At 42.7% G+C, this 26,157-nt stretch overlaps 2 protein-coding genes across 2 annotated transcripts; one reads left to right on the top strand and one right to left on the bottom strand.

Moving 5' to 3' along the window:
* Positions 1-9,902: 9,902 nt before the first annotated feature.
* On the top strand, positions 9,903-18,960 carry LOC127781268 (probable lipoxygenase 8, chloroplastic). Its single transcript, XM_052308203.1, has 6 exons — positions 9,903-10,569; positions 14,724-15,016; positions 16,197-16,437; positions 16,718-17,050; positions 17,135-17,220; positions 17,328-18,960. Exons 1-6 carry the CDS (start codon positions 10,140-10,142, stop codon positions 18,768-18,770), a joined length of 2,826 nt encoding a protein of 941 aa, XP_052164163.1. The 5' UTR covers positions 9,903-10,139; the 3' UTR covers positions 18,771-18,960.
* Positions 18,961-19,333: 373 nt separating this feature from the next.
* On the bottom strand, positions 19,334-23,669 carry LOC127782940 (beta-glucosidase 27). The gene is made up of 13 exons (XM_052310220.1): positions 23,401-23,669; positions 23,160-23,226; positions 23,000-23,058; positions 22,825-22,900; positions 22,423-22,500; positions 22,206-22,293; positions 21,437-21,692; positions 21,232-21,347; positions 20,689-20,909; positions 20,557-20,588; positions 20,330-20,432; positions 20,068-20,176; positions 19,334-19,965 (listed from the first exon to the last, which is right to left on the bottom strand). Exons 1-13 carry the CDS (start codon positions 23,527-23,529, stop codon positions 19,800-19,802), a joined length of 1,500 nt encoding a protein of 499 aa, XP_052166180.1. The 5' UTR covers positions 23,530-23,669; the 3' UTR covers positions 19,334-19,799.
* Between the last annotated feature and the right edge of the window lie 2,488 nt (positions 23,670-26,157).

The raw sequence follows: 26,157 nt of genomic DNA on the forward strand, positions 1-26,157 counted from the left end.
CGGCGGCATAATAGGCCAGCCGTGCAGGCGGAAACACCAGTCGGCGGCGGACGAGGCGGCCGGTCGGTGAAGACATAGACGCCCAACAACGGCGGCATAATAGGCTAGCCGTGCAGGCGGAAACACCAGTCGGCGGCGGACGAGGCGGCCGGTCGGTGAAGATGTAGACGCTCAACAACAGCGGCATAATAGGCCAGCCATGCAGGCGGAAACACCAGTCGGCGGCGACGACGGCGTGCCGGTGGTGATATTCTGACTGATCCATTCCTGGAGCGTAAGAGATAAGCTTAAAGCGATGAATCCCTTTTATGCATATCTGGATTTGGATCCTGCAGAACAAACATATAGGATGAGTAGTATCTGATGTAAATATAATACTCGAGAAAAATTCAAGTATTTTAAAATATTTATAAATATGTATTTCTTCTCTTGTCAATTTTGATTTCCCCGAGCAGATGACTCATTACGTTTAAACACTCTGCCCGACTAGTCATAGCCACCAAGCACCGGGAGTCGGCCTAAGCTCTTCCCAAACATGCATATGAGTGACATGAGTTCGTCATTAATGGAACAAAGTTTCACGGATCGGAGTTTACTACTCGGGTACTTTTGCAATTATTAAGAGCAGAAAATAAATTATCTTATCTCTATGCTTTTGATTTATTCCGAATAATACTTAGCACCTTGCGTTATTCGGTCCATCCGACAAGCCCCCGGGTGCTAGGAATCGGCCCAAAGGCAACTATCCATTGGCAAACCAAACGGAAAGCATAGGAAGACGGAACTCCATAACTCGATAGGCACTTTTGTACTCAGAATATGTCGCAAGCAATCAAGATAAATATTATGAAAATTGTTTAAAAAAATATGATATAACATCTGTAGCCCCCGACTCACTAGTCAACGGCGAACCAGTTGATGTAGTGAGGCAAAGGAAAAGGCAAAATATCATATAAAGAATAAAATAAATGATGACTTAGCTTTGTCGTATTCCCTCGGTGACAGCAAAAGTAGCCGATGTGGGAACGAAGCAGTCCATCAATGGTGACAAAAACACCTGTCGGCGCCAGTGGAACCAAGCCAGTGGTGTAGATGATGAAGCCCATTAACGGTGGCGAAGTCCACCAACCGTATAGGCGAAAACACCAGTCAGTGGCGGCAGAGGCAGGCCGGTCGGTGAAGATGTGGATGCCCAACAACGGCGGCATAATAGGCCAGCCGTGCAGGCGGAGACACCAGTCGGCGGCGGCGAAGGCAAGCCGGCGGTGAAGTCGTAGATGCCCCACAGCGGTGGCATGATAGGCCAGCCATGCAGGCGGAGACACCAGTCGGCGGCGACGAAGGCAAGCCGGCGGTGAAGTCGTAGATGCCCATCAGCGGCGGCATCATAGGCCAGCCGTGCAGGCAGAGACACTAGTCGGCGGCGACGAAGGCAAGCCGGTCGGTGAAGACGTAGATGCCCAACAACGACGGCATAATAGGCCAGCCGTGTAGGCAGAGACACCAGTCGGCGGCGACGAAGGCAAGCCGGCGGTGAAGACGTAGACGCCCATGTACGGTGGTGTGACCAACCAACCATATAGGCGAAGACCAATCAACGGCAGATGAGGCGGTGTTAAGGTGAGTTGCCCATTAGTCGCGCTAGAGTCGGCCGGATCGATCTCTTGCAATGAATCCATCGCATATGCAAAAAGAAAGCAAACATATAGATCTCTGTTAGTGAACAGGAAAATATAGATGCTTATCATATACTGGAAAACATCTATTTAATGTATAGCATGATAAAAAATTTTAATCCACGCGTGTTGATTGGATCAACACATCGGGCATGCTTACCAGGGAGCTGTAATTTCCTGGCCTAAGCTTTCCTGTGCATGGAGTAGGCATGCATGGCGAGAGCACATATATATCCATATTAAATCACATGCACGTAGCAGCTGGTCAAAGCCTGGAAGCATCAGCATGTCGCATGGTTCCCGTGAAGACGTGGCCGGCTTATGACTTGGACTCATGATGAGTAGACGGAGCGCTTTGTCTTGCACGGCAGCAGCTTGTTAGGTAGTTAGCGTCCATCAGAGCAACTCAGCCGCAAGTAGTATATGCGGACATGCAAAACAAGAATTAGGAAAACAATATCAATCTGTGATTAGAAACTAATCTAACAGAGATTAAATTAGAAAGATGAACCCGGATAGATCATGCATGTAGATTGGTCAGAACATGCATGTAGATTACTCCTGGTGGCTGGCGATCTCGTGCGCGAGCTGCGCGCACTGCCGTTCCCCGTTCCACGTTCGCATGGAGGAACACGAGGAATTGGACCGACACACCGGGATGACAGCCATTGGTTTTGATCTCAGTTGGCATGCCATGATATTGGAGATTGAATCGATGAAACCGCCGAGATTGATCCCTTCGGTTAGATTGAATCCGAGACGAAAAAGGACAAGTTCCCCGAATCCGGCGATGTCGAAGATTGGTTCCATCACACTCGTCGATGAGGAACTCGACGCCCCCCTACCTGGCGCGCCAACTGTCGAAACAAGATTTCGGCAATAATAAAAGGGGGTAGCGCACGAGACCTAAAAGTGGATGGATGCAGAGACAAAGGATTTAGACAGGTTCAGGCCCTCTCAATGAGAGGTAATACCCTACTCCTGTTTGGGGATTTGAATCCGCCGGGTGAATTATAGATCTGACGATCTAGTTATCTCATGCCCCCTAGAGGGCCTCCTGCCCACCTTATATAGGATGGGGGGTAGGATTACAAGATAGAAACCTTATCCAATATGGTATCGGTTTCCTAAATCTACTTTACAATCTTATCAAACCAGGACTTTAGGCCGTTCCGTAATATACAAGGAAACGTAATACCCAAGTCATAATCTGTTACATATTCCATATATATAAGTTATCCCCTATAACTAGTCGGATAACCATGCCGTGTGGGTATGGGGTACCCATAATCTCCACAATAGGGGGTAACTTATATCTATGAAATATATAACGGATCATGACTTGGGTATTATGTTTCCTTGCATATTACAGAACGGCCTAAAGTCCTGGTTTGATAATGTTGTAAAATAGATTTAGGAAACCGATACCGTATTGGTTAAGGTTTCTATTTTGTAATCCTGCCCCCATCCTATATAAGGTAGGCAGGAGGCCCTCTAGAGGGCATGAGACACAATCTGATCGTCAGATCTATAATACACCCGGTGAATTCAAATCCTCAAACAGGAGTAGAGTATTACCTCTCATCGAGAGGGCCTAAACCTGTATAAATCCTTGCCTTTGCATCCATCCACTTTTAGGTCTCGTGCGCTACCCCTTTTATATTGCTGAAATATTGTTTCGACAAGCTACATCACGAACTCCAAGACGACATACAAAGAATGCATCACACCACGCCCTTTTCTTCTTTGGAAAAATTCCATAGATATATACTACTCCCTCCGTTTCAGGTTATAAGACGTTTTGACTTTAGTTAAAGTCAAACTGCTTTAAATTTGATCAAGATTGTAGAAAAAGTAGTACTCCCTCCGTCCCAGAATATAAGAAGTTTTAGGGTTGGACACGATTATTAAGAAAATAGGTAGAAGTGAGTGGTGGAGGATTATTATTGGATGAGTAGTGGAGGTAGATGGGAAAAGTGTATGTGGAGGGTTGTGATTGGTTGAAAAGAGAATATTGGTGGAGAAGTTGTTATATCTTAAGACAAATCCTGAGAGCTAAAAATTATTATATTTTGAGATGGAGGGAGTAACATTTTTAACCCAAAACAAATTTATTATGAAAATATATTTAATTATTGATTTGATGAAACTAATTTAGTATTATAAATATTATTATATTTATCTATAAACTTAATTAAACTTAAAACAATTTTACTTTAACCAAAGTTAAAACATTTATAACCTAAAACAGAGGGACCGAGGGAGTAATTAATATATTCCGGAACATTGTGGACGTATACACAAATGTGGATCTCTTTGCTGAAACTGGAAATAAATAAGTACACCCATTCACACGCCCGTGCGCCACAGTGACACAAGTGATTAATGTAAATTAAGAGGCAAAGAATAGGCCACGTCATCAGTTCTTCAGGCGTTTAAGTTCGTGCTGGGCACTGGAGATGCCAAACATCCACGTGTATGTGTATGGGATCCTGCTCTCCATGCCCATACATATGCACTCACTCCCATAATTTTTTTAGCGAACAGATTGTTACATGTGTACACTGTTACTACTATCTTCTAAAAATAAACGAAGATATTGACTTTAATTATTTTGAAGTGTTATTTTTTTCTTCAAATAATCTCTAAATTACTTTCATATTTAAAACTCATTACCACTAAATCAATCAAAATTTGAGATTAATGATCTCTAAATTACTTAAAAAATAATAGGCTTACAAAATTCACAAAGCAACTCACTTTTATCATTAATATATATGTGACCTTGTTTATCAAATAAATAACTATTGCACCATCGCTCGTAGCTTAGCTACTCCGTCGTGCACTGATCGATGATTGGGAGAACATATCTTCGGAACGTTCATCTTAAACGTCCTGCATCAGGAAGAATGCGCTAATAAGATTTTTGGAAGTGATCAGCGAAACGGCTTGCTGGTCCTTCACAACGGCTTGTCTTTGTATAAGTTCAGACTCTGCGCATCGATGTCAACCCTGTATCGTACAACCGGTACCATGTGTTGTATGCGTGATGTGTGTACGTTGCACCTCTTCCACAACAGAACCAGAACCGTCAATATATATGTCACAAGCAAATTTCGTCGTATATTTGGTTTGTTCATGTGTAATTGTCTCGTATACAAATATCTAGATCAAATAGAGGGTAGTTTCGTTAATCTATCCTTTCATATTGAACACGTGTGTACATGTCTTTAAAATTAGTTTTTGAGATACAAATAGATTGGTGGACCTATCCAGTATTCGGAAAAAGATGAAAAAGGAGAAATTAAGTCCAAGATGGATAAACGTACGCAGCGTCTCGGCCAATAAGAATCGGAACACGTACGCAGAGACGACTGAGCTAGCTCGCTCAAAATTCAAATTCCACAGCCGATTTCAACCCAACGCACGCGCTTGTACGTACGCGTGTACACGACGCGTACATGTGCTAATTAACTCCCCGTGATTAATTTGACCGCTGAATCGGCGCGCTACGTTTAAATTAAATTATTTCTACCGCGAGACGGCGACGACGACGTACGTACGTACGTACGCGTGTACTGGTGTACATCTATTCATTCGCCCGATCGATCGATCGCAACGTTGCCGCTTCCAACGAAAGTTCGGAACTAACGTAGCCAATTCAACGAGCTGGAGTATACTAACGATCCAAGAGACTTGGTCACCGGTCGTTCTTTTCTTACTAACCTCGTTTTCCACTGCACCGAGTAAATTAACCAGTCGACGGCCGGATGCATGTGTGCTTGCTGCACAAGTTGGGCGCGCGGCTGGATTACCTGGATATAGATCATCAAATGCCTGGATCTAGAAGCTTATACTCCCTCCGTTCCTAAATATTTAACGCCGTTGACTTTTTTAAACATGTTTAACTATTCGTCTTATTAAAAAAATTGAGTAATTATTAAAAAAAATTTCTATCATTTGATTCATTGTTAAATATACTTGTATATGTATACGAATAGTTTTACATATTTCACAAAAGTTTTTGAATAAGACGAACGGTTAAACATGTTTAGAAAGTCAACGACGTCAAATATTTAGGGAAGGAGCGAGTATTATCTAAGTGAGGGCAGATATATATGGATGATACTAGTACTAGATTATTAAGACTCTATGACAAATATTTTAGTGGCTTAAACAAATAAATTAAATATTGAAAAGTTAAGAATTAAATGGAATTGAAAGAGTATTTCAATAATCGTTAATGAAAAATATAAAAAATATATTGTTTACTGATTTGAAAAGAGTGTTCACAATAATCCATAAATATAAGATTAATTCAGTGTTTAAGATTTATTCACAAATATAAGCGTTCAAAAGTACTATTTTCTCATCAATAATCTGTTATTTGAATTTCTTTTCGTTTCACCCAAACTATCCTCTCGGTCTCACCTCCATACGTCTCTTATTTATTGAGAGGCATTAAAATCTTTATTTTTCTTAAATTTGAATTCCTGTTAAACAATCTAGTAATGCGATTGCATATTTGTGGCCAGAGACCAGCTTGACCTCATATATCGATCTCTTATTTGTCTTATCTACATAATAAAGATATTGTATACGAACTATTAACCGATGGTAGATCGACATCCAATTAAGCCAACGGTAATTAAGTCTAACCGTCGCCTATGTATTGAATGTGACATATTCTAATACTATGAATTTAGACATATCTATATTTAAATTTATTGTATTAGCATTCGTTTTTTGATGACGGAGGGATCAGTAGTACATATCTGTATTCTGTATTGTGTGTCACCATGTGGGGTGCACATACATATCATCGTATGCGACGATGAGACGAAGGATGACTGGGTTGGCAGTTTGCATATAGAATATTACAACTCACCGAGAAGGTCAGTTTCGTACTAGTTTTTCGTGTATCTCCATCAATCGGCAGTTGCACTTGCTGTCGACCAGAGAAGAGTTCAGAACTCTGCGAATTCACACACGCACGTTCTCCCCTCAAAGCAACAGTAGTAGTAGTACTATACGGAGATGGACTTTTCTTGGCGGGAATTTTTTTTTTTTTCACATATCATCTAAATAGTTATTTTTTAAAAATATTAAAATAAATTAATAATGGGTATATTGTTTCACAAATATGCAAGCTCAAATATGATTTCTACAAGTTATAATAAAAAAAATACCACCCTGAACTATCGCGGTCGACCAAATTACACACTTAAACTCAAAAACCAGACATTTTATACCCTCAACTATTGAAATCGGACAAATAAGGCCCCTGAACACTGTTTTGAGTGGGTTTGACTTGACCTTGCACACGTGGCGCCAACGTGGCAATCTAACCAGCAAAAAAAATATAAAAAAAACATGGCCCACCTGTCATACCTATCCTCAAACCAATCTGGCAATCTCTCAACCATTCCATCTCTCTCACACACGCGCTCGGGCAAGGCAGCGGGCGACCGGCGACGGAGGTGGAGCTCCCCGGGCGGCCGGTGTCTGAGGCAGAGCTGGCGACCGGCGACGGAGACGGAGCTCCCCGAGCAACGGGCGGCGGAGGCAGAGCTCCCCGGGCGACGGGCGGTGGGCAGCTGAGGTGGAAGCAGAGCGGGCGGCCGACAGCAGAGGCAGAGGTCCCAGTGCGGCGGGCGTCGTGCCGCTGAAGCTGAGGCGGAGGCGGAGCGGGCGGCCGGCGGCGGAAGCGGAGCTTCCCGGGCTGCGCCGCTGCGGGCGGCGGGCGGCTGAGGCGGAGGCGGAGACGCGGAGTGGGCGACCGACGACGCCGTGGTGGAGGGCGACATCGGCGGCGGCGATGCGGGAGCAGGCGTTTGTGGCACGCGGGGGATGGCGGCGTGCGGGGCCGGGCGGTTGGCGGCGGCGGAGGGGAAGCTGGAGCCGACGACGGCTCGGCGGGCAGTGGGCTACGGCGTCGCCGAGAGGCAGCGGTTCTCTGCCTCTCTCTCTCTCAGTGAGCAGAGGAGGCAGCTGTGGCGTGGGGGGCTGAGGCAGCTGCGGGCGGCGGGCGAGGAGCCGAGGACGGCGGCTGGAGGCGGCGAGGGAGATGGCGTGGGAGCAGTTGCACGACGACCGACGAGCCGCCCTCCGTACGCTTGGCATGGGCCTCATCATGGGTGGCGACCTCCTTTGCGCCGAGCTGGAGTAAGCCATCGCGCGGGTAGTGTCCGACCGTAGCCGTGGTGGCGGTGGTGGTGGCGTTGGCGACGGCGCGGGAGAGACCGTCGCCTCTGTGCCGCCCGCCTGCTGCCGCGTGCAAGAGAGAGAGAGAGGGGAAGAGTTAGAGAGAGAGGAAGAGGATAGAGAGGAGGTGAGAGAGATTCGGCGGCCTGTGCGACGAGATCCACGCTGGCGGCCGCTCTCCATGGCCTCTAGCCTTGAGCTCCGCCGCCCATTCCCCTTCTGCCCTCTCTCACTCTCTCGTATAATCAGAATAGGTGCCTGACAGGTAGGGCCCACCATTTTTATTATTGTTATTTCCATGTTGGACTGCCACATCAATCAAACCAGTGCCACGTGTGCGCCACATCAAACCAAAACCACCCCAGATTGACTTAGGGGGGTAATTTGGCCGGTTTGAAAATTTTGGGGTATAAAATAACTGGTTTTACAGTCTAAGGGGGTAATTCGAACGAACCAAATAGTTCGGGGGGGGGGGAGGTACTTTTTCCTAAAAAAAATACCATATGATTCTTAATATACGCAAACGATCAGTGTTTAAATTTTTTTTACAATTTGCAGAGGTCGTATTTGAAATTGTATGTTTGTGGAATGATATATCATATATTAATTTATCTTACAATCTTTTTTAGAAATATTTAGATGATATACAAGAAAAGAAACGATGGGACATTCAATTCACTCGAGAGTTTAAAAATCATCTCTTGTTAAGTTTTTTTCCCTTGTGAGGATGTCCCCTTGTTTTGTGTATGTCGTGTAAAATGTCAAAAAAAATAAAATAAATGGTAAGATAGATATATCATTCAAATATGCAGGTTTAAATTCAACATAATAAAAATTTGACTTCAGATAGGAGGTTTCCACCTGTATAAATTGAATTCGAACTTACTTTTTTTTTAGTGATATATAATAGCATATTAGTTTACATTTAAAAAGATGATAACTTTTTACGTGATATGGAAAATGAGGGATTCTCCTTGAAAAACGAATAGACTTTCCCGTACTACTGCTACTCCTGCACAGTCGGGGAAAAGCTTTGGCAATCTCTACCATACCAATGTCCGCACATGTACCAAAGATATATGGGATTAATTAATTTATATCGATCCAATTTAGGCAATTTATGCATGGTTCCAGTGGGAAGCAAGCAGCTGTGTCTGAACTTTTTCCTTCCTGCTCTCTTTATATAATCCATATCCATATTGATTTTGCTATATATTTGTCGACAAATTTTTCCCTAAAAATTTGACAGATGTAATTACAGTACAATCGTAATGTAATTACACTGTAACTTACATTTAATTACACTGTAACAATAGTGTGACTTGTATATAACTTTCAAAAATCTCTTTGTAACATGTTATTTCGGTAAAATAGAGGTTGTGGGAACAAATTCTTTCATATATGTGTGTGCTATGATTTATTTTCTTCCTCACCAAAACAAATCTTGTAATAGATCTAACGATTTAAAATTATGTGAAACTTACATATAAGTTACACTGTAGTTACATGCAAGTTACAGTGTAATTACATATAAGTTACAGTGTAATTATACTACGATTGTATTATAATTATATCTGTCAAATTTTTAGAGAAAAATTTGTCGACAAATATATAGGCAGTCCCTATCCATATTATTTCCTCCTACGTGCATGCCAACTAGTCGTCGAAGCGTGTCTTCGCAGTACTATACATGGCCGCCAATTCAACGTACAATTCAAACAAATTAAGGGCTCGAAGTCGTACACGATGCCATATTGCCATGCAAGAATCTACGACGACCAGCGCCGACGATTGAGAGAGAGGAAAGGAGGACGAAAGCCCAGTTGAAAAGAGGAAGATTAAAACCACCAGTTTAACTAATTAGTTACTACATTTTTATAAACACAGTACAAACGCAGACGTCCACAACGTATGCAAACCCCAACCTATAAGCACCTCCGGACTCCCCACCCTATAAACACACCTTCAGACTGGAAGAATAATTACGTAAACACGAGCACCCATATTAAATCTAGGATTTGAATTCAGTTAGTTGAGTTACGCTCGCTTTTGCAATTAGTTACTTCTTTTATGCTTGACTATTATATATTTATAGCTTTGGCCTGTTGGCCATGGCTGCCTCACCTTACCTCGATCTGCAAGCAAGCCAAGCCAAGCATAGGTAGACGACGTGTAGATACGTAGTCCTTCTCCTCTCTCTCGATTCTGCACGCCTCGTCGAGCAGCTAGCTAGCATATAAACCCCCATACCTGCATACCATGCTGCGTCCCCAGCTCAATCCATCGTCCAGCCACCACCATACGACGACGACGAGCAGCAGCAGCAGCACGCAGCTGTACTTCGCCTCCTCGTCGTGCATCACTAGCCTTCGCCGGCCGTCGCCGCCGTCGCTGATCGCCGGTGCCGGCTGCCGGACGACGCGGCGGAGACAGCAGGGTAGGCAGCGAGTTGTTGTGAGGTGCGCGTCCTCGTCGGCGGCATCATCGGCGTCGGAGGCGGCGAGAAGAGGGACCGGCAGTTCGGACATGGCGCCGGCGGCGGTGGTGAAGGTGAAGGCGGTGGCGACGATCAAGGTCACCGTCGAAGGGCTTCTCAACAGCCTGAGGCCGTCGAAGGCGATCGACAACATCAGGGATCTCATCGGAAGGTCGCTCTTCCTCGAGCTCGTCAGCTCCGAGCTTGAAGCGAGTAAGCTAATTAATTGTTTTTTTTCTGTTTATTAATTGGATGGATTTATGCATATTCCTGCATGCATGCAAGTTTATCATCCATGCACATACTATTCCTACATGATTTGCATAGTTTTTTATGCTTATTTTGGTTCGAAGATCTCATGTGTGGGCTAGATATAATAGGATTGTTGAGCATGTTAATTAGGCATATGCATGGTAGAGACTAAATAATTAGGAAGTTTTGATGACATATCCAAGGAGTACTTAGGTAGGTCATAGTACTGCTCATTGGAGGTCGTAGCTCTCCTTAATTACATTGGTCATACTCGTGATTAGTTAAAGCAGCCTTATGGGAATTAAGGCGTTGACGACTATATCTTGATTAATTACTCCAAACAAACAAGTTAATAATGTGAAAACCAATTAATCTAGAAACTATGGAGAAGATGCCTCCTCCTCCCTTTGATTTCTTCACTCACTAATGTCCTAGTATGGATACAAATTTCTAAATATTACTCCCTCCGTTTCAAAATGTTTGACACCGTTGACTTTTTAGCACATGTTTGACCGTTTGTCTTATTAAAAAAATTTGTGAAATATGTAAAACTATATGTATACATGAAAGTATATTTAACAATGAATCAAATGATATAAAAAAAATTAATAATTACTTAAATTTTTTGAATAAGACGAATGGTCAAACACGTACTAAAAAGTCAACGGTGTCAAACATTTTGAAACGGAGGGATTATTATTATTATTATTATTATTATTATTATTATTATTATTATTATTTCAGCAGGACCTCTGCTAGCTATGCATTAAAGGTATTAAGCAAAGAAATGGTGATGGAAAAAAAGGTTATAAGGCTTGACAACTGATCTAAGCTGATGACTACACACAGCAACTACTTTTTTTTGGATAAATTAATACAGCAACTACTATTTGGAAGTAAAAATTACAAAGAAAGAAAACCAAATGGCATGTACTCTAGCTATTCCAGTGATTAATTGATTGACAGATCCTCCTTGATGCAGTAACTTATTTGATCATTAACTTCTAAAAAAAAGGAGTAGAGCGACCAAGTTGGTAACAACCCTTTTTAACTACTATAGTTAAGCTAGCACTAGCAGCAGTAACAAACCCTCGGTTCACCAACTGATCAATCGATCATCCTCAAAAGTTAGAATTGTTTTGCTTGCAGGCCTCACACAGTTGACAATATTGATTTCTTTTTTCATGAGCTAGCACGATTTAATTACCTATAACCTTGTACAGATATATCGGCAGAAAGCACTTGGGTGGTGTACATTATCCCCTATGCGTACGTGACATCGACAGTTAATTAGGCCCTATCACTGTCATACCATGAGGTTCAGAGGATATATCACCTTAACACCTGATGTGCACAGTCACTAGCTAAAATATATAATTAGCTATTTAGCTTTACTCACACCCCAACTGCAATTAATTCAATGGTGTCATATATAGCAGAGAGCTACATAAGATATGAGCAAGGCTTGAAGCAAAATCAACCTATTAATCCCCTCTCCTATTCTCTTCCACTCTTTCCGATTTTATAATTTTTAACATTTTAAAATAAAGTTGAGGTCAAATTATTAATTAAAACTTTGACTATCAATAACTATAAAAATATTTAGTTTAAAAACACTAAACCAACAGATATAGATTTATCTTATAAAGTATTATAATAAAAGTAAAAATATTTATCTATTGTATATATCATAATAGAAAAACATAGTCAATGATATATTTTGAAGACCGTGTCATTATCCAAAACGTCAAGATTTATGAAACCAGAGAGAGTATTGTTCTACACAAAGGCCAATATATTTAATTAAAATAGATTGGTCGACCAAATTAAACATGACATGTAAATGTTTTCAACCACAAGCTATATAGCTATCTGATCAATATGTTTACCACCCGTCGAAAATAAGCTAGCGACGACATTTGCATCTCTTTCCGTGTTGATCTGTAGCAATTTGCATATATAACTGTCCTTGCTAATTTGTCACACACTAGCGGTAGTATTCATTCCGTGCTAGCAAGCTAATAGGTCGACCGATAGACATCACACACGTTTTTTTGTACTTAACTGTTGGAGAAAAAAGATGCCCAAATTTTGTTTTGGCTATCTAGCTAGGCACGTGATTTCGACCGATCAAGATTTGACTTTGTTCTGATCGTACAGAGCAGTCTAAATTGACAAAATTTACACGTACTGAGTATATAAGTCCTAGAAAAAAATGGTTTGGACAAGGTACCCTATAAAATTACTGATAATCAATTCAAGATTTGTTGAAGGCTATGTCAAAAAATATATTATGTGGCATTTGGATCTCATCAAGTACTTATTTTTCAAGCTCGCAATTTTTACGGTGGCCCCTCTAGTGGTATTATAATTCTATACGTCCTGTTTTTTTTCTCGACCAATATATCTATTTATATACTACCACTTATTAACTAATCGGAAAAGAATTATTGTTTCTACTGATAGTAAAACTAATAAATTAATGGTTGTGTATTGTTTCTACACTAATAAATTAGCTATAGTACCATATATTACCGTAGAGATCACTTGACTATAGCTTTTCTAAAGTCAAATCCGGAATAAATTCCATATCTTGAAAAACTAGTAGAGACTACCGATGTGTTTCTTTCTGGTCTCCTCAATATTCATTTGCATAAGTTTTTTTTTATATGTTAGGTGCATATCTATCGATGCACGACTATTAATTCATGACAATAATTAATCGACGGCAGTTTGGCACGATGCATCTGTAGTCATATCCATGTGCTTCAAATTTGATCTTAAATTTGGCTTGGGTAACTACTCGGTATATTGTTCATGGTGGCCAGACAGTGCCGGTCAGCCGTTGCATCTCGCGTATATAGTACATGTGATAGCGATTCTTTTGGCCAAATATTACGCGAAGGATCTAAGAAGATCACATCTGAATAGATATGTACGATAATTATTGCTAGTGACATGTATACGATTCAGAACCGCACATGCATGTTCATACTTCAATTTGTATATACTCCTAATTAGCATGTGTGTACCTTAGGATGCCTGGGAGAATACGCTGTTAATTTCAGGCAATAATATATAATACTCCTATATACTAGTAATATGCATGGAATTCTGGTTGCGTTCCAAACTTCCAATTCTAAGTATACTATTCCTAGTTGAACAAATTGTTATTCAAGTAGAAAGGAGCCGTGTGCTATAGCTAGCTAATTCACTCAGTAGACTAACTGAAGATTAAAAAGTTCTAATCTGCGAGAATCTGTCCAGGAGTTACATATCCTAATATCCTAGTGGACATTCCAATCTAATTAGAAGAGAGACCAGCACGTCTTAATCACCTATGGTCAAGAAAAAGTTTCTCACATCTGACTTCATTGTCGTTGAAAACACTTCTTCAGAAATCTAGTACAAAGCTAAAGCTATTGTACATGACGTTTTAGCTAAGGCATTGACGTAGTCTTCGATGCATGCACACCTTTAGTATTTTTTTCTTTCTGATTATACTACTACGTTTCTAAATATTTGACACAGTTGACTTTTTAAGCATATGTTTGATCGTTCGTCTTATTCATAAACTTTTGTGAAATATATAAAACTATATATGTATACATATAAGTATATTTAACAATGAATAGGGAAATAATAACTAATTATTTAAATTTTTTAAATAAAACGAACGATCAAATATATTTAAAAAAGTCAACGGTGTCAAATATTTAGAAACGGACGGAGTCATTACTAGTGGTGTCTCTATTGGGGGAAATTAATTACTAGCTGTATGCCACTTTTTAAAGTTACTAACTGGTTAATACTATTCCCTCTGTCAAAAATATTATTTACGCGATAAAAGAACATAATAATACTTTTGAACATGCATGGATCTAGTTGTAGTAACGCCGATTATAATTTGTCATAAAGTAATTAGCTATTGGTCTCATCCTAATAAAACAAAATGCATATCACGTTTTTCAACAGATAACGTGATTTTCAGTATAGTAAGATAAATAATTAATCGCATGCACAAACATGATAGAACATGACGTGCCTGATCTGACGCAATCTGTTGCGCCTTGCGAACTATAACTAATTAATCAATAAATAAATTAATTATGCAGAGACAGGGAAGAAGAAGGCAACGGTGCATAGCTACGCGCACAAGGTGGACGACGACGACCATGGCGTCGTCACCTACGAGGCCGACTTCGACGTGCCGACCGGCTTCGGCCCCATCGGCGCCGTCGTGGTCACCAACGAGCTCGGGCAGGAGATGTTCCTCGAGGACCTCAACCTCACCGCCGGCGATGGCGCCGGCAACTCCACCGTCCTCCCCATCCGCTGCAACTCCTGGGTCCAGCCCAAGTCCAGCATCGACGAGGGCACGCCTGGCAAGCGCATCTTCTTCGCCAAGGTATATAGTTAAAATATCTTTTTTTAAAAAATTGTCTTCTTCTACAAAAGGATATGTAGCCTAGCCAGCTAGTGGTTGCAGTGACCTGAGTAGCACCCTAAGAGTTCAAATCTTCATAGGAGTAAATTTCAGATTGGGTTGTTTGCTGGGCTAAGTTCACAATTTAAATGGCTACATATATCCGGTTGGATGTAGAGACCAGATAAAAAAAACTCTTCTGAAAAAAAATATAGTTAAAATGATTAGAACGTATTATTAACTTATTATCAATACACCTAGATTTATAGTTGCATGTCGTAATCTTGAGGTAATGGTTATGCAACTGTTTACTAATTTTGGATGGAGATTCACAAACAGAATTCAATAATTGTGTACTCCTTATCTTGGGTTGGTAGGTGTCTTTTTTTTTATGTGAGAAACTTTTTATTTTGTGTGCTATTCTGTAATAATTGGCTGTAGCTCGTTGAGCAAAGGCTGGGATATTCTATTCTATTATAAAAAAAACACCTAGATTTATAGTATAAAAGAAGAAGTGAAATGTCGTACTCCCTCCATCCCTAAATGTTTGACGACATTGACTTTTTTAAACATGTTTGACCGTTCGTCTTATTCAGAAAATTTAAGTAATTATTATTTATTTTTCTATCATTTGATTCATTATTAAATATTCTTTTATGTATACATATAGTTTTATATATTTCATAAAAGTTTTTAATAAGACGAACGGTCAAATATGTTTAAAAAAGCTAAAGGCGTTAAACATTTAGGAAATAAGGGAGCATATAATTTGTTTTCATAAAATCTGAACTGAAACAGATGCAAGCTTGGAGTGCACTCCTAGCTATATATATCTCACTTAAATGTCCCGATATAACTTAATTTATTCATTAATTGAAGTTAGCGTGGCTGATGAGCGACCGCGGATTGCGCTTGCTCTCAGTGCATTTATAATCACGCGGTTGCTTAAATTTCTCGGATTTTGTATAAATTCACACGCAGCCTAAAAACACCAATTCGAGAAAAATCAATCACCATCGCAGTCAAACTCAAAAAAAAAAACAATTGACCGCCAAATTTACTGGGATTGCCACCCAGGTGGGCCGGCCCATGGGCCGTGGCCCAGACAGATGGGCCCAACTAACTCGAGTTCTGAATTTGATGGGATGTCGCGGTGGTGCAGGCTTATCTGCCGGGCCAAACTCCGGCGGGTCTCCGGAGCTACCGGGAGGAGGACCTCAAGCAGAAGCGCGGCAATGGCGCTGGCCAGAGGGAGGCCGACGACCGCGTCTACGACTACGACGTGTACAACGACCTCGGCAACCCCGACAGCAACGGTGACCTCGCCCGCCCCGTCCTCGGCGGCAGCAAGCAGTTCCCTTACCCTCGCCGCTGCCGCACTGGCCGCCCCCCTTCCAAGAAAGGTTCGTTAAAAAAAAAAACCAAAAACTATCGGAGAGCAGAAAATTTTGAGTCTAAAATTCTAAAGTTCGTTTTTTGGATTCTACGACTACAATTTATCAGAATCTAAATAAAAAACTAACTATTTGAGGAGCTTCTGATTCTAAAAGAAGCTGCAGCTTCGTGAAACTCTTCAAACATGATCAAACACATCATCCTTGTCATCTCCGATGACCGATCACGGTCGTCGTTCTCATCTCCGGCGAGACTGATCACGGTGGGGTTTTGTGATGGATCATGCAGACCCGAAGTCGGAGACGAGGAAGGGGAACGTGTACGTGCCGAGGGACGAGGAGTTCTCGGAGGTGAAGAACGCGCAGTTCTTGCTCAAGACGCTGCAGTCGGTGCTCCACGCCGCCGTGCCGGCGGCGCAGTCGGCGCTCATCGACAATCTGAGCCTGAACCTGCCGTTCCCGTCCTTCTTCGTCATCGACAAACTGTTCGAGGACGGCGTCGAGCTTCCCGGCGTCGAGAAGCTCGGCTTCCTCCACAGCATCGTGCCCCGCCTGCTCGAGCTCCTCCGCGACAGCCCCGGCGACAAGATCCTCCTCTTCGACACTCCGGCCAACGTCCAAAGTACGCATCGATCTATCGAACAGCTTCACCTCCATCGCCATTGATTCCAAGTTTCTAATGGTTCTTGCTTTGTCTTACCTGCAGAGGACAAGTTCGCATGGCTCAGAGATGAGGAGTTCGCGAGGGAGACGCTCGCTGGCATCAACCCGTACGCCATCGAGCTCGTCAGGGTGAGTCCTCATGTCAACAATTCAGAGATTTTGATTCGGATTTTAGATAAAGTTTGTCAATGTTGTGCTGGTTTTGATTTGGTTTGATTTTTGCTCTGTGAGTGCAGGAATTTCCGCTAAAGAGCAAGCTCGACCCGGCGGTGTACGGTCCGGCGGAGTCGGCGATCACCGCCGATTTGCTGGAGGAGCAGATGAGGCGCGTGATGACGGTGGAGGAGGCGATCAGCCAGAAGAGGCTGTTCATGCTCGACTTCCATGACCTCTTCTTGCCGTATGTGCACAAGATCCGGTCGCTGAAGCACACCACCATGTACGGCTCGCGCACCATCTTCTTCCTCACCGACGACGGCACGCTGCGGCTGCTCGCCATCGAGCTCACCCGGCCGGCCTCGCCGTCGCAGCCGCAGTGGCGGCAGGTGTTCACCCCGTCCACGGACACCACCAAGTCGTGGCTGTGGCGGATGGCCAAGGCCCACGTCCGCGCCCACGACGCCGGCCACCACGAGCTCATCACCCACTGGCTTCGCACGCACTGCGCGGTGGAGCCGTACATCATCGCGGCGAACCGGCAGCTCAGCGAGATGCACCCCATCTACCAGCTGCTGCACCCGCACTTCCGGTACACGATGCGGATCAACGCGCTCGCGCGCTCCAGGCTGATCAGCGCCGCCGGCATCATCGAGCTCTCGTTTTCGCCGCAGAAGTACTCCATGGAGCTCAGCTCCGTCGCCTACGACAAGCTCTGGCGCTTCGACATGGAGGCGCTCCCCGCCGACCTCGTCCGCCGCGGCATGGCCGAGGAGGACCCCACGGCGGAGCACGGCCTCAGGCTCGCCATCGAGGACTACCCGTTCGCCAACGACGGCCTCCTCATCTGGGACGCCATCAAGACCTGGGTCCAGGCGTACGTCGCGCGGTTCTACCCCGACGCCGACAGCGTCGCCGGCGACGAGGAGCTCCAGGCGTTCTGGACCGAGGTGCGCACCAAGGGGCACGGCGACAAGAAGGACGCGCCGTGGTGGCCGAAGCTGGACTCGCCGGAGAGCCTCGCCCACACGCTGACCACCATCGTCTGGGTCGCGGCGGCGCACCACGCCGCCGTCAACTTCGGGCAGTACGACTTCGGCGGCTACTTCCCCAACCGGCCGTCCATCGCGCGCACGGTCATGCCGGTGGAGGAGCCCGTGGACGCCGCCGCCATGGAGAGGTTCCTGGACAACCCGGACCAGGCGCTCCGCGAGTGCTTCCCGTCGCAGGTGCAGGCAACGGTGGTGATGGCGGTGCTCGACGTGCTGTCCACCCACTCCACCGACGAGGAGTACCTCGGCGGCGAGCAGACGAGGCCGTGGAACAGCGACGCGGCGGTGCAGGCGGCGTACGCTGGGTTCACAGCTCGGCTCAAGGAGATCGAGGGCGTCATCGACGGCCGGAACAAGGACAGGAAGCTCAAGAATCGGTGCGGCGCCGGCATCCTGCCGTATCAGCTGATGAAGCCCTTCTCCGACGCCGGCGTCACCGGCATGGGCATCCCCAACAGCACATCCATCTGATGGGAGGACATCTACTTGCAATTGATCGTTCATGTCATCATGTGTGTGAAGCTCTGAATTATTTGTGTCAGTAGTAGCATTGTTACATAATTTTTAATCTGCATATATTTGTCTGTAAAAATAAGAAGTGATTGTTATTGATGTTATTTATTGAAAATCTTATGAATAATGTATTCTTTTATTTGATTTATTTGCAGAAACAATTGATAGCATTTACATTGAATGGTGCATTTTTACATATTCTCTCAGTGCAAACACAACGGCCACATTCAGTCAATCATTCGAGCCAAAAGATTAATTATTCAGAAAGTTGTTCGGCAGAGGCTCGTAACATTCTGTCAATCGTTCAGGCCAAAAGATTATTCAGAAGTTTAGGGTGTGTTTTCCACGCCAAAATTGGAAGTTTGACTAAAATTGGAAGTTTGAAGAAAAAAGATGAAAGTTTATGTGTGTAGGAAAGTTTTGATGTGATGGAAAAGTAGGAAGTTTGAAGAAAAAGTTGGGAACTAAACAAGGGCTTATTCATGTGTCTGAGACGACAAAAGCCCCAATTCTCCTTACAATTGATCATTCATGTCTCTGAAACTCTGAATTACTGAGTTTGTGTACAAGCAAACTCTGAATTACATGTCTCTAAACTACTGCTGAAATACTGCTTACAATTGATCATTCATGTCTCTGAAACTCTGAATTACTGAGTTTGTGTACAAGCAAACTCTGAATTACATGTCTCTAAACTACTGCTGAAATACTGCTTACAATTGATCATTCATGTCTCTGAAACTCTGAATTACTGCTTATATTCCCCAGTATTTGTCAGCAGTAGTAGTACACAAGTTAAATTGCTTATATTCGTCGAGAGTCAAGACTGCACTTTTATTTCTCAGAGCTAACACGTACAATGGCCACATGCAGCCAGTCGAATCATTGAGGCCAAAAGATTATTCAGGAACTTTTTTATTCAGGAGATCATTTTATTCAGGAGATCAGGCTAGTGAAGTGAGCTAGTTGATTTCTTCTTCTTTTTCATCATCGCTTGAGGAAGTCAGCGAACCAGTAGCTGGACTTCTTGCGATACCTCTTGAGAGTTTCGCGGTCGACGTAGATGAGGCCGAAGCGGCCGGTGTAGCCGTCGCCCCACTCGAAGTCGTCCATGAACGTCCACGTGAAGTAGCCTTTCACCTTCACCCCTTCCCTGCAAATTTCGTCCAAATTTCAATTCACACTCACATTGCAGCCAACCTACCTATATCCAGAAGAAACAGAACTGAATTTGATTGGATTTTGATGTGGCTACTTGATTGCGAGCTGAGTGAAGCGGAGATGCTGGTAGTGGAAGGATATTCGGTTGTCATCCTTGAGCGCCTCGGCGATAGGGATCGTGCTGTTGTTCGCCTCGTCGGTGCCTGAATTAATCAAGAACAGAGGTAACTGAAATGGGTCGAAACTGGATAATTTCATGCAAGAAATTAATCAAACAAGTCGCAAAGATGAACTGAAATATTTGACAGACAGATTGACAGTATGATGTGGTTGTATATATGCATGTAATTAGTTACCGTTCTCTGCAATGTAGATGTCAGGGTCATTGTACTTCCTCTTGGTATACAGAAGCAGCTCACGCAGACCCGGCGCGTAGGTGAAGAAGATCTTGGTAAAAGCCTATGAGTCAGAGTGAAATGCAAATCAATTAACACCACACAATCGATGCACATGATGACATGATCAAATGATCAAACAATTTCATCAAAATGAAACGATCAAACAAGTTGTTGTAGCTGCGTACCGGCGGACCGATCGGGACGCCGTTGCGGTAAGCTGTTGATCAGAATGCAATTCAATTTTTATTTTACTGCCAATTGTACTTTGATTGGTTCAAAACATGTGAGAATTTGGGAGAATGCGTTCATATGAGTACCTGTTTGATTTACCCAGTTGTCAGTAGCGTAGGCGGGTTTGAGCTTGCTCGGGCGTCGTAGAACGCTCTTGGCGTAGTTGGTGGTGTAGTAGTTGAGGCCGATGAAGTCGTAGGATCCCTTCACCAACTCCGACTGCTCGGCTGTGAATTTGGGCAGCCGGTCACCGACCAACTTCCTCATGGTGCCCGGGTAGTCGCCGAACACGATCGGGTCCATGAACCTAAAGGCCAAAAAGAGTTACGTTTTGACACACCCTCAATTATTCACCGGATTTTACCAACCAAATATTCAAAATTTTAGTAATTTTAAATTCTTGACCAGTTTCAAAGGAAGAAAAAAACTATATTTACAATCTCATCGTTTGCTCTTCAGCTTATAAGACGCAGTCAAAATTTAAATTTTCGAGTTGATAACTATTTTATTTTTAAATTAGTTTATTTTTCAGCATTCGCTTGTAAGTCACCTAGGACATATATAAAAATTTTGTTTATAATTTATTTTTTTAATGATTAATGAACGTTACGGCTTGTAGAGGAACATACCATCCGTACATGAAGTCGAGGCTGCGCCTGACGGCGTGCTTGTCGGCGGCGGCGTCGCTGTAGGGCACGAACCAGTGCGACACCTGCGTGATGCCGATCTGCCCCTTCTGCGTCGCCTGCATCACCATGGATGGATGGATGGATTGGAGGTCGCCGATTCGCCATGAACGCTTCCATGTTCAGAATTCAGATGGATGATATCTACCTGGTACTTTTGGCGGTAGAGGCGGACGGCCTCGGCGTGGGCGAGCAGCAGGTTGTGGCCGGCGACGTACGGCTCGTTGCCGGAGTCGCCGGGGGCGCATTTCTTGGAGACGTACGGCGAGCAGCGGCCGGGGGCCTTGGTGCCGGAGCCGTAGCCGCCGGCGCAGAAGATCATCGGCTCGTTGAACGTGTTCCATGACTTCACCCGGTCGCCGAACTCACGGAAGCACACGTCCGCATAGTCCACGAAATCCTTCCTAAATTGGTACACACAGGCTAGGATCACCAATTCATTATGTTTCCCTTTTGTTTTCCTTTTTTTTATTCTGAAGCTAGTAGAACAGTAAGTAAAGTAAATTTCGCATAACCCCAGCACTATGATTATAGGATTTTGGTGTATGACACATAATTCTAGATATTGTAGTTTTAGTATTTCATAAAAATCATTGTTAACCATTTAATATTTGACTACTGTACTTATAAGTTCTAAAATCAAACATAGAATTTATTATTCTTTCATCATTATATATAAGTCTTAACCACCTAAGTTAAGCATTTTTTTTTAAAAAAAATTATGATAGAAACAACTCAAATTAGTTAACGGTGTGGTTTTGTAATAAGACTAAAACCATAATACTTGATATTATGTGCCACATGTCAAAACGCGTATATTTTGTATAACTTAGACTCTACTAATATCTAGGGTATTATAAAATTTAATTATTTTTAAACATTTTTTCTTGGCAATTTGTAGCGGGCAATTAACTTACACAATGTTTTCACTGAGGAAGCTCCGGTATTTGTCCTCCAGAGCCTGTGGGGTGTCGAAATGGAAGATGGTGACAAATGGCTTCAACCCTTCAACAACCATGGACATCAACATCAGCCAGGAGTCCGATATTCAGAACAAAAATATATGGTCCAAGAAAAGATTTTCTCAACAACAAGAACCTCTCCCAAAAAAGAAAGAAGAAACATTATCTTCACCTCTAGATATGACCTCGTTAATCAGGCTGTTGTAGAAAGCAATCCCCTCTTTGTTGATTCCTCCACTGATGGTTCCATCTGCAGGGAGGAAGCAAATCATTAGTGATACCGATGATGATATTTATTTTTTAAAAAATAAAGCAGGTTTCTGCCATGTGGTCCACATTAGTGTGCATTTATTTATGGACATGTGGTTAAGCATCGATATATATATATATATATATATATATATATGGTTTGACGCCGATGGTTTTTCGACGATTCATTTTACTCAGAAAATTTGTGTATATGTTGAACAATATAAGTTGTGCTTAAAATATCTCTAATGATAAAAATGAATCATACTAAAATAAATGATAATTACTAGCATCAACAACCGGAGGGAGTAGAGTATGTCCTTACTTGGCAGGATCCTGCTCCAAGCAATGGAGAAACGGAAGGCGTCCATGTTCATGTCGGTCACGAAGTTCAGATCCTCCTGCAGCTCAATTTTGGTCAGGAAAGGAAGAACCTTAAAAGCTCTGAATTCAACAATGGCAATTCAGTCCAAAGAAAGAAAGAAAGAAAGATCCGCCACCTTGTAGCGATGGTAAAAGTCCACTGCTACATCCCCGTTGCTACCATCTTCAACTTTGCCTGAAACAAAAGAGGAATGTTTCAGAGTTTCAGTTCAGTACAGAAATGAACCTGCTACTGACAGCTCCTTCAGTTAACAACATATAGGAGTACACAGTGACCTGGAATGTGAGCGTACGTGTCCCAGATGCTCGGCCCTCTGCCGCCTTCGTTCACAGCGCCTTCGTACTGCAACAGAATGAAAATTCAGAAAATGCAGAAAGCACCAAAGATTTTGCTCTGTTTTTTTGTCTTTTTTTACTCTGAACATGGACACCAGTAGCAAGAAAAGCTAGTTGGCTGCACATATCCACTCGTGAATATAGAGGCCGAATTTCAGCCAGAGAGGCCATAACATGGAACCTGATAAGCCGCGGAGCCGGTGCCGAAGATGAAGTCCTCCGGGAAGCTGAACCTGTTGAAGGCGCCATGGACGGCGGCGCCGTTGCTCACCAGAGCAACCAAGAACAGGGCAAGGAGAAGCCAACGCATCCCAGCTGGTCGAACTCTGATCCTATCTTATCTAGTACTGAAAATTTGGCACAATTTTGCAGGCAATCAAATTGGCTGCAAATGAAGAAGTCTCTCTACTTGTTTAAGTAGCTCGAGAGGTCATCTCACTAGTATGCACGGGAATATCAGGTGAAGAAATGAAGAAAGCAACGCTACCAAAAAGAAAGCTACTCTCTCCGTTTCAGGTTATAAGATGTTTTGATTAAAGTCAAGCTGCTTTAAGTTTGACCAAGTTTATAGAAATAAATAGTAAAATTTTTGACTCAAGATAAATTTATTATAAAAATATATTTAATTATTAATTTAATAAAACTAATTTGGTAATGTAAATATTACTATATTTGTTTATAAACTTAGTCAAACTTGAAGCAGTTTGACTTTAAACAAAGTCAAAACATCTTATAACCTGAAACAGAGGGAGTATACAGAAACCTCGATCCGACAGGTCGTGTGGATCACTTGAAAGGCATGTGAAAGCCATGGGCAGCAATAGCGACTGAGACAGCACATGTATCACGATTCTTGATCACATATTAGGTTGCTACGAGCATCTCTCCCATCCTTGAATAGTTATCATGAGGTACGAGGTACCGATATAATCTAACCGTTGGTTTAGAAGGGGTATGATCGGGCTAAAGAAATTACCGCTGTCTGCCACCGTCGCATCGAGGCCGCCGTCGCATCGAGGGCCGCCGCCGCGCCCACCGTCGCATCGAGACCGTCGCGCCCACCGCATCCCACCATCGCATACAGCCCGCAGCGGCGTACGAGCGCTCAAAGGAGCCGATCCGCGTTTAGGTCGCTGGAAGTATTGATGCGAAATTACAATGATACCCTTCCACCTCAAAAACTGATCGATACATGTTCTCACGGGAAATGCAGTACCGAGGCTTTCCAGCCATTAGATCACGCGAAATCAACGGCTAGGATATGGTACTGCTTTCTCTCAAGGACTGTAACAAACCTCCACTAGCATACATGAACCCTAGGGCTATAACTCAATATTGTAAACCTATAAATAGACCCTAGGGATTATGTAATGGGGGATCCAATTTCTGAGAGATTAATATAGTTTCTATTTACATTTTCCACTTAGTTGAGTGAAGTCTACTTTTCGATGAAAGTGTTTATCAATTGATAATATTTATCATAGTTTATTTCATAGCATTTGCTTTTAGATTACTAAGAACACACATATATATATATATAAGCCTTTTACTCACATTTCCTTGATAATACGGTAAACACCAGATGATTAGACTCTAACATACTCCTAATACAAGTATATTTTTCACACGGGCATCTCTATCGGGGAGGTAGTCCATCTCTATCAAGCTGGGGAAGGAGGCTGCGGTCGACTGAGACAGGGAGCATCAAACTGCCAGCTAGCTCATTTACTTTAGCACAGTCAGGGCTACTGCGCGTCTATGCAGTGGCTCCACTCGAACTTGGATGTGCATGGGATTCTGCGGCTAGAGATTTAATTACATGAGCACCTATGTCTCCTGCTCTCCCCGTTGGGCCCGTTCTAAAATAAATGAGTACCTCTCCGTCATGTATGAAACACATAAGTGTTTAGGTTCATAATTGGATTTATCTTTTTAGAACAGAGTAATATCTTCTATATCTCAATACGAGATTTGCTTTAAGATTTACTTCATCTGTCTTAAAATAAATCAATTTAATTTTATACTCAAATATGTACATAAGCTATGTTTATATTCATGTAAAAAAGTATATCCTTTTTTTAGGATGGATATATGTGTATGACATCGATTTGGATAACATAAGGTACACTTTCTTTTTCTAAAACAAGGCTTTAATCAATAATTGCTATATCATGATACCATTTATGTGATACAAAGGTACTACAATCATAGTACTTTTAAATACGAATCTAGTAATAACAATTTTGTGTTAAAAAGCTATATATGGAAAAAAAATTGTATTACCCTGGCCTAAACTTTTACAGGTAGTTGCTTTACCCTATTAAACTATCGAAGTAGACATTTTAACACCTTTAACTTTTGAAACCAAAAAGATAACCCGTGAGCACTGTTTTCTGTTTGGGACACTGGCTGACACGGTATTCCAATGTGACAAAAAAATAAATAAATAATAGTATGTCCACATGTAAGTAACAATTGTCAATGGGGAGAGGTTAAACAGAGTAGGCATGTGGGGATCTACCACAGGCCACTGCGAGATGGAAGAGGTCATCTGTTGCGCACTTTCGAGGGCAGCACCTCCATCGCCACCTTCCCACCTGCTGTGGAGGGTACCTCCTTTCTTTGCCTACTCGTGGAGGCCATTATCGGTTGGGGACAAAGAGGGAGGGGGTGGAAGAAAGGAGAACGGTATGAGCATGACACGTGGAACCACCCAATTTATAATATTTATTTTATTGAAATGTTTGTTGAGTGGATTGCCACTTGAATAATACATTACCATCACAAAAGTTTTAGGGGTAATTCAATCTTATTTTTTAAAATCGATCTATCTATCTTGAAAAAAGACACCACATTCACTATATACTAAGAATAAAACTTTTTACATCAATTGAGAAAAAAGAGAGATTTTGACTGTCAAGCCATAGCAGGTCCAAAC

This window comes from Oryza glaberrima, chromosome 8 (assembly GCF_000147395.1).
Source record: "Oryza glaberrima chromosome 8, OglaRS2, whole genome shotgun sequence".
Classification (NCBI taxonomy): domain Eukaryota; kingdom Viridiplantae; phylum Streptophyta; class Magnoliopsida; order Poales; family Poaceae; genus Oryza; species Oryza glaberrima.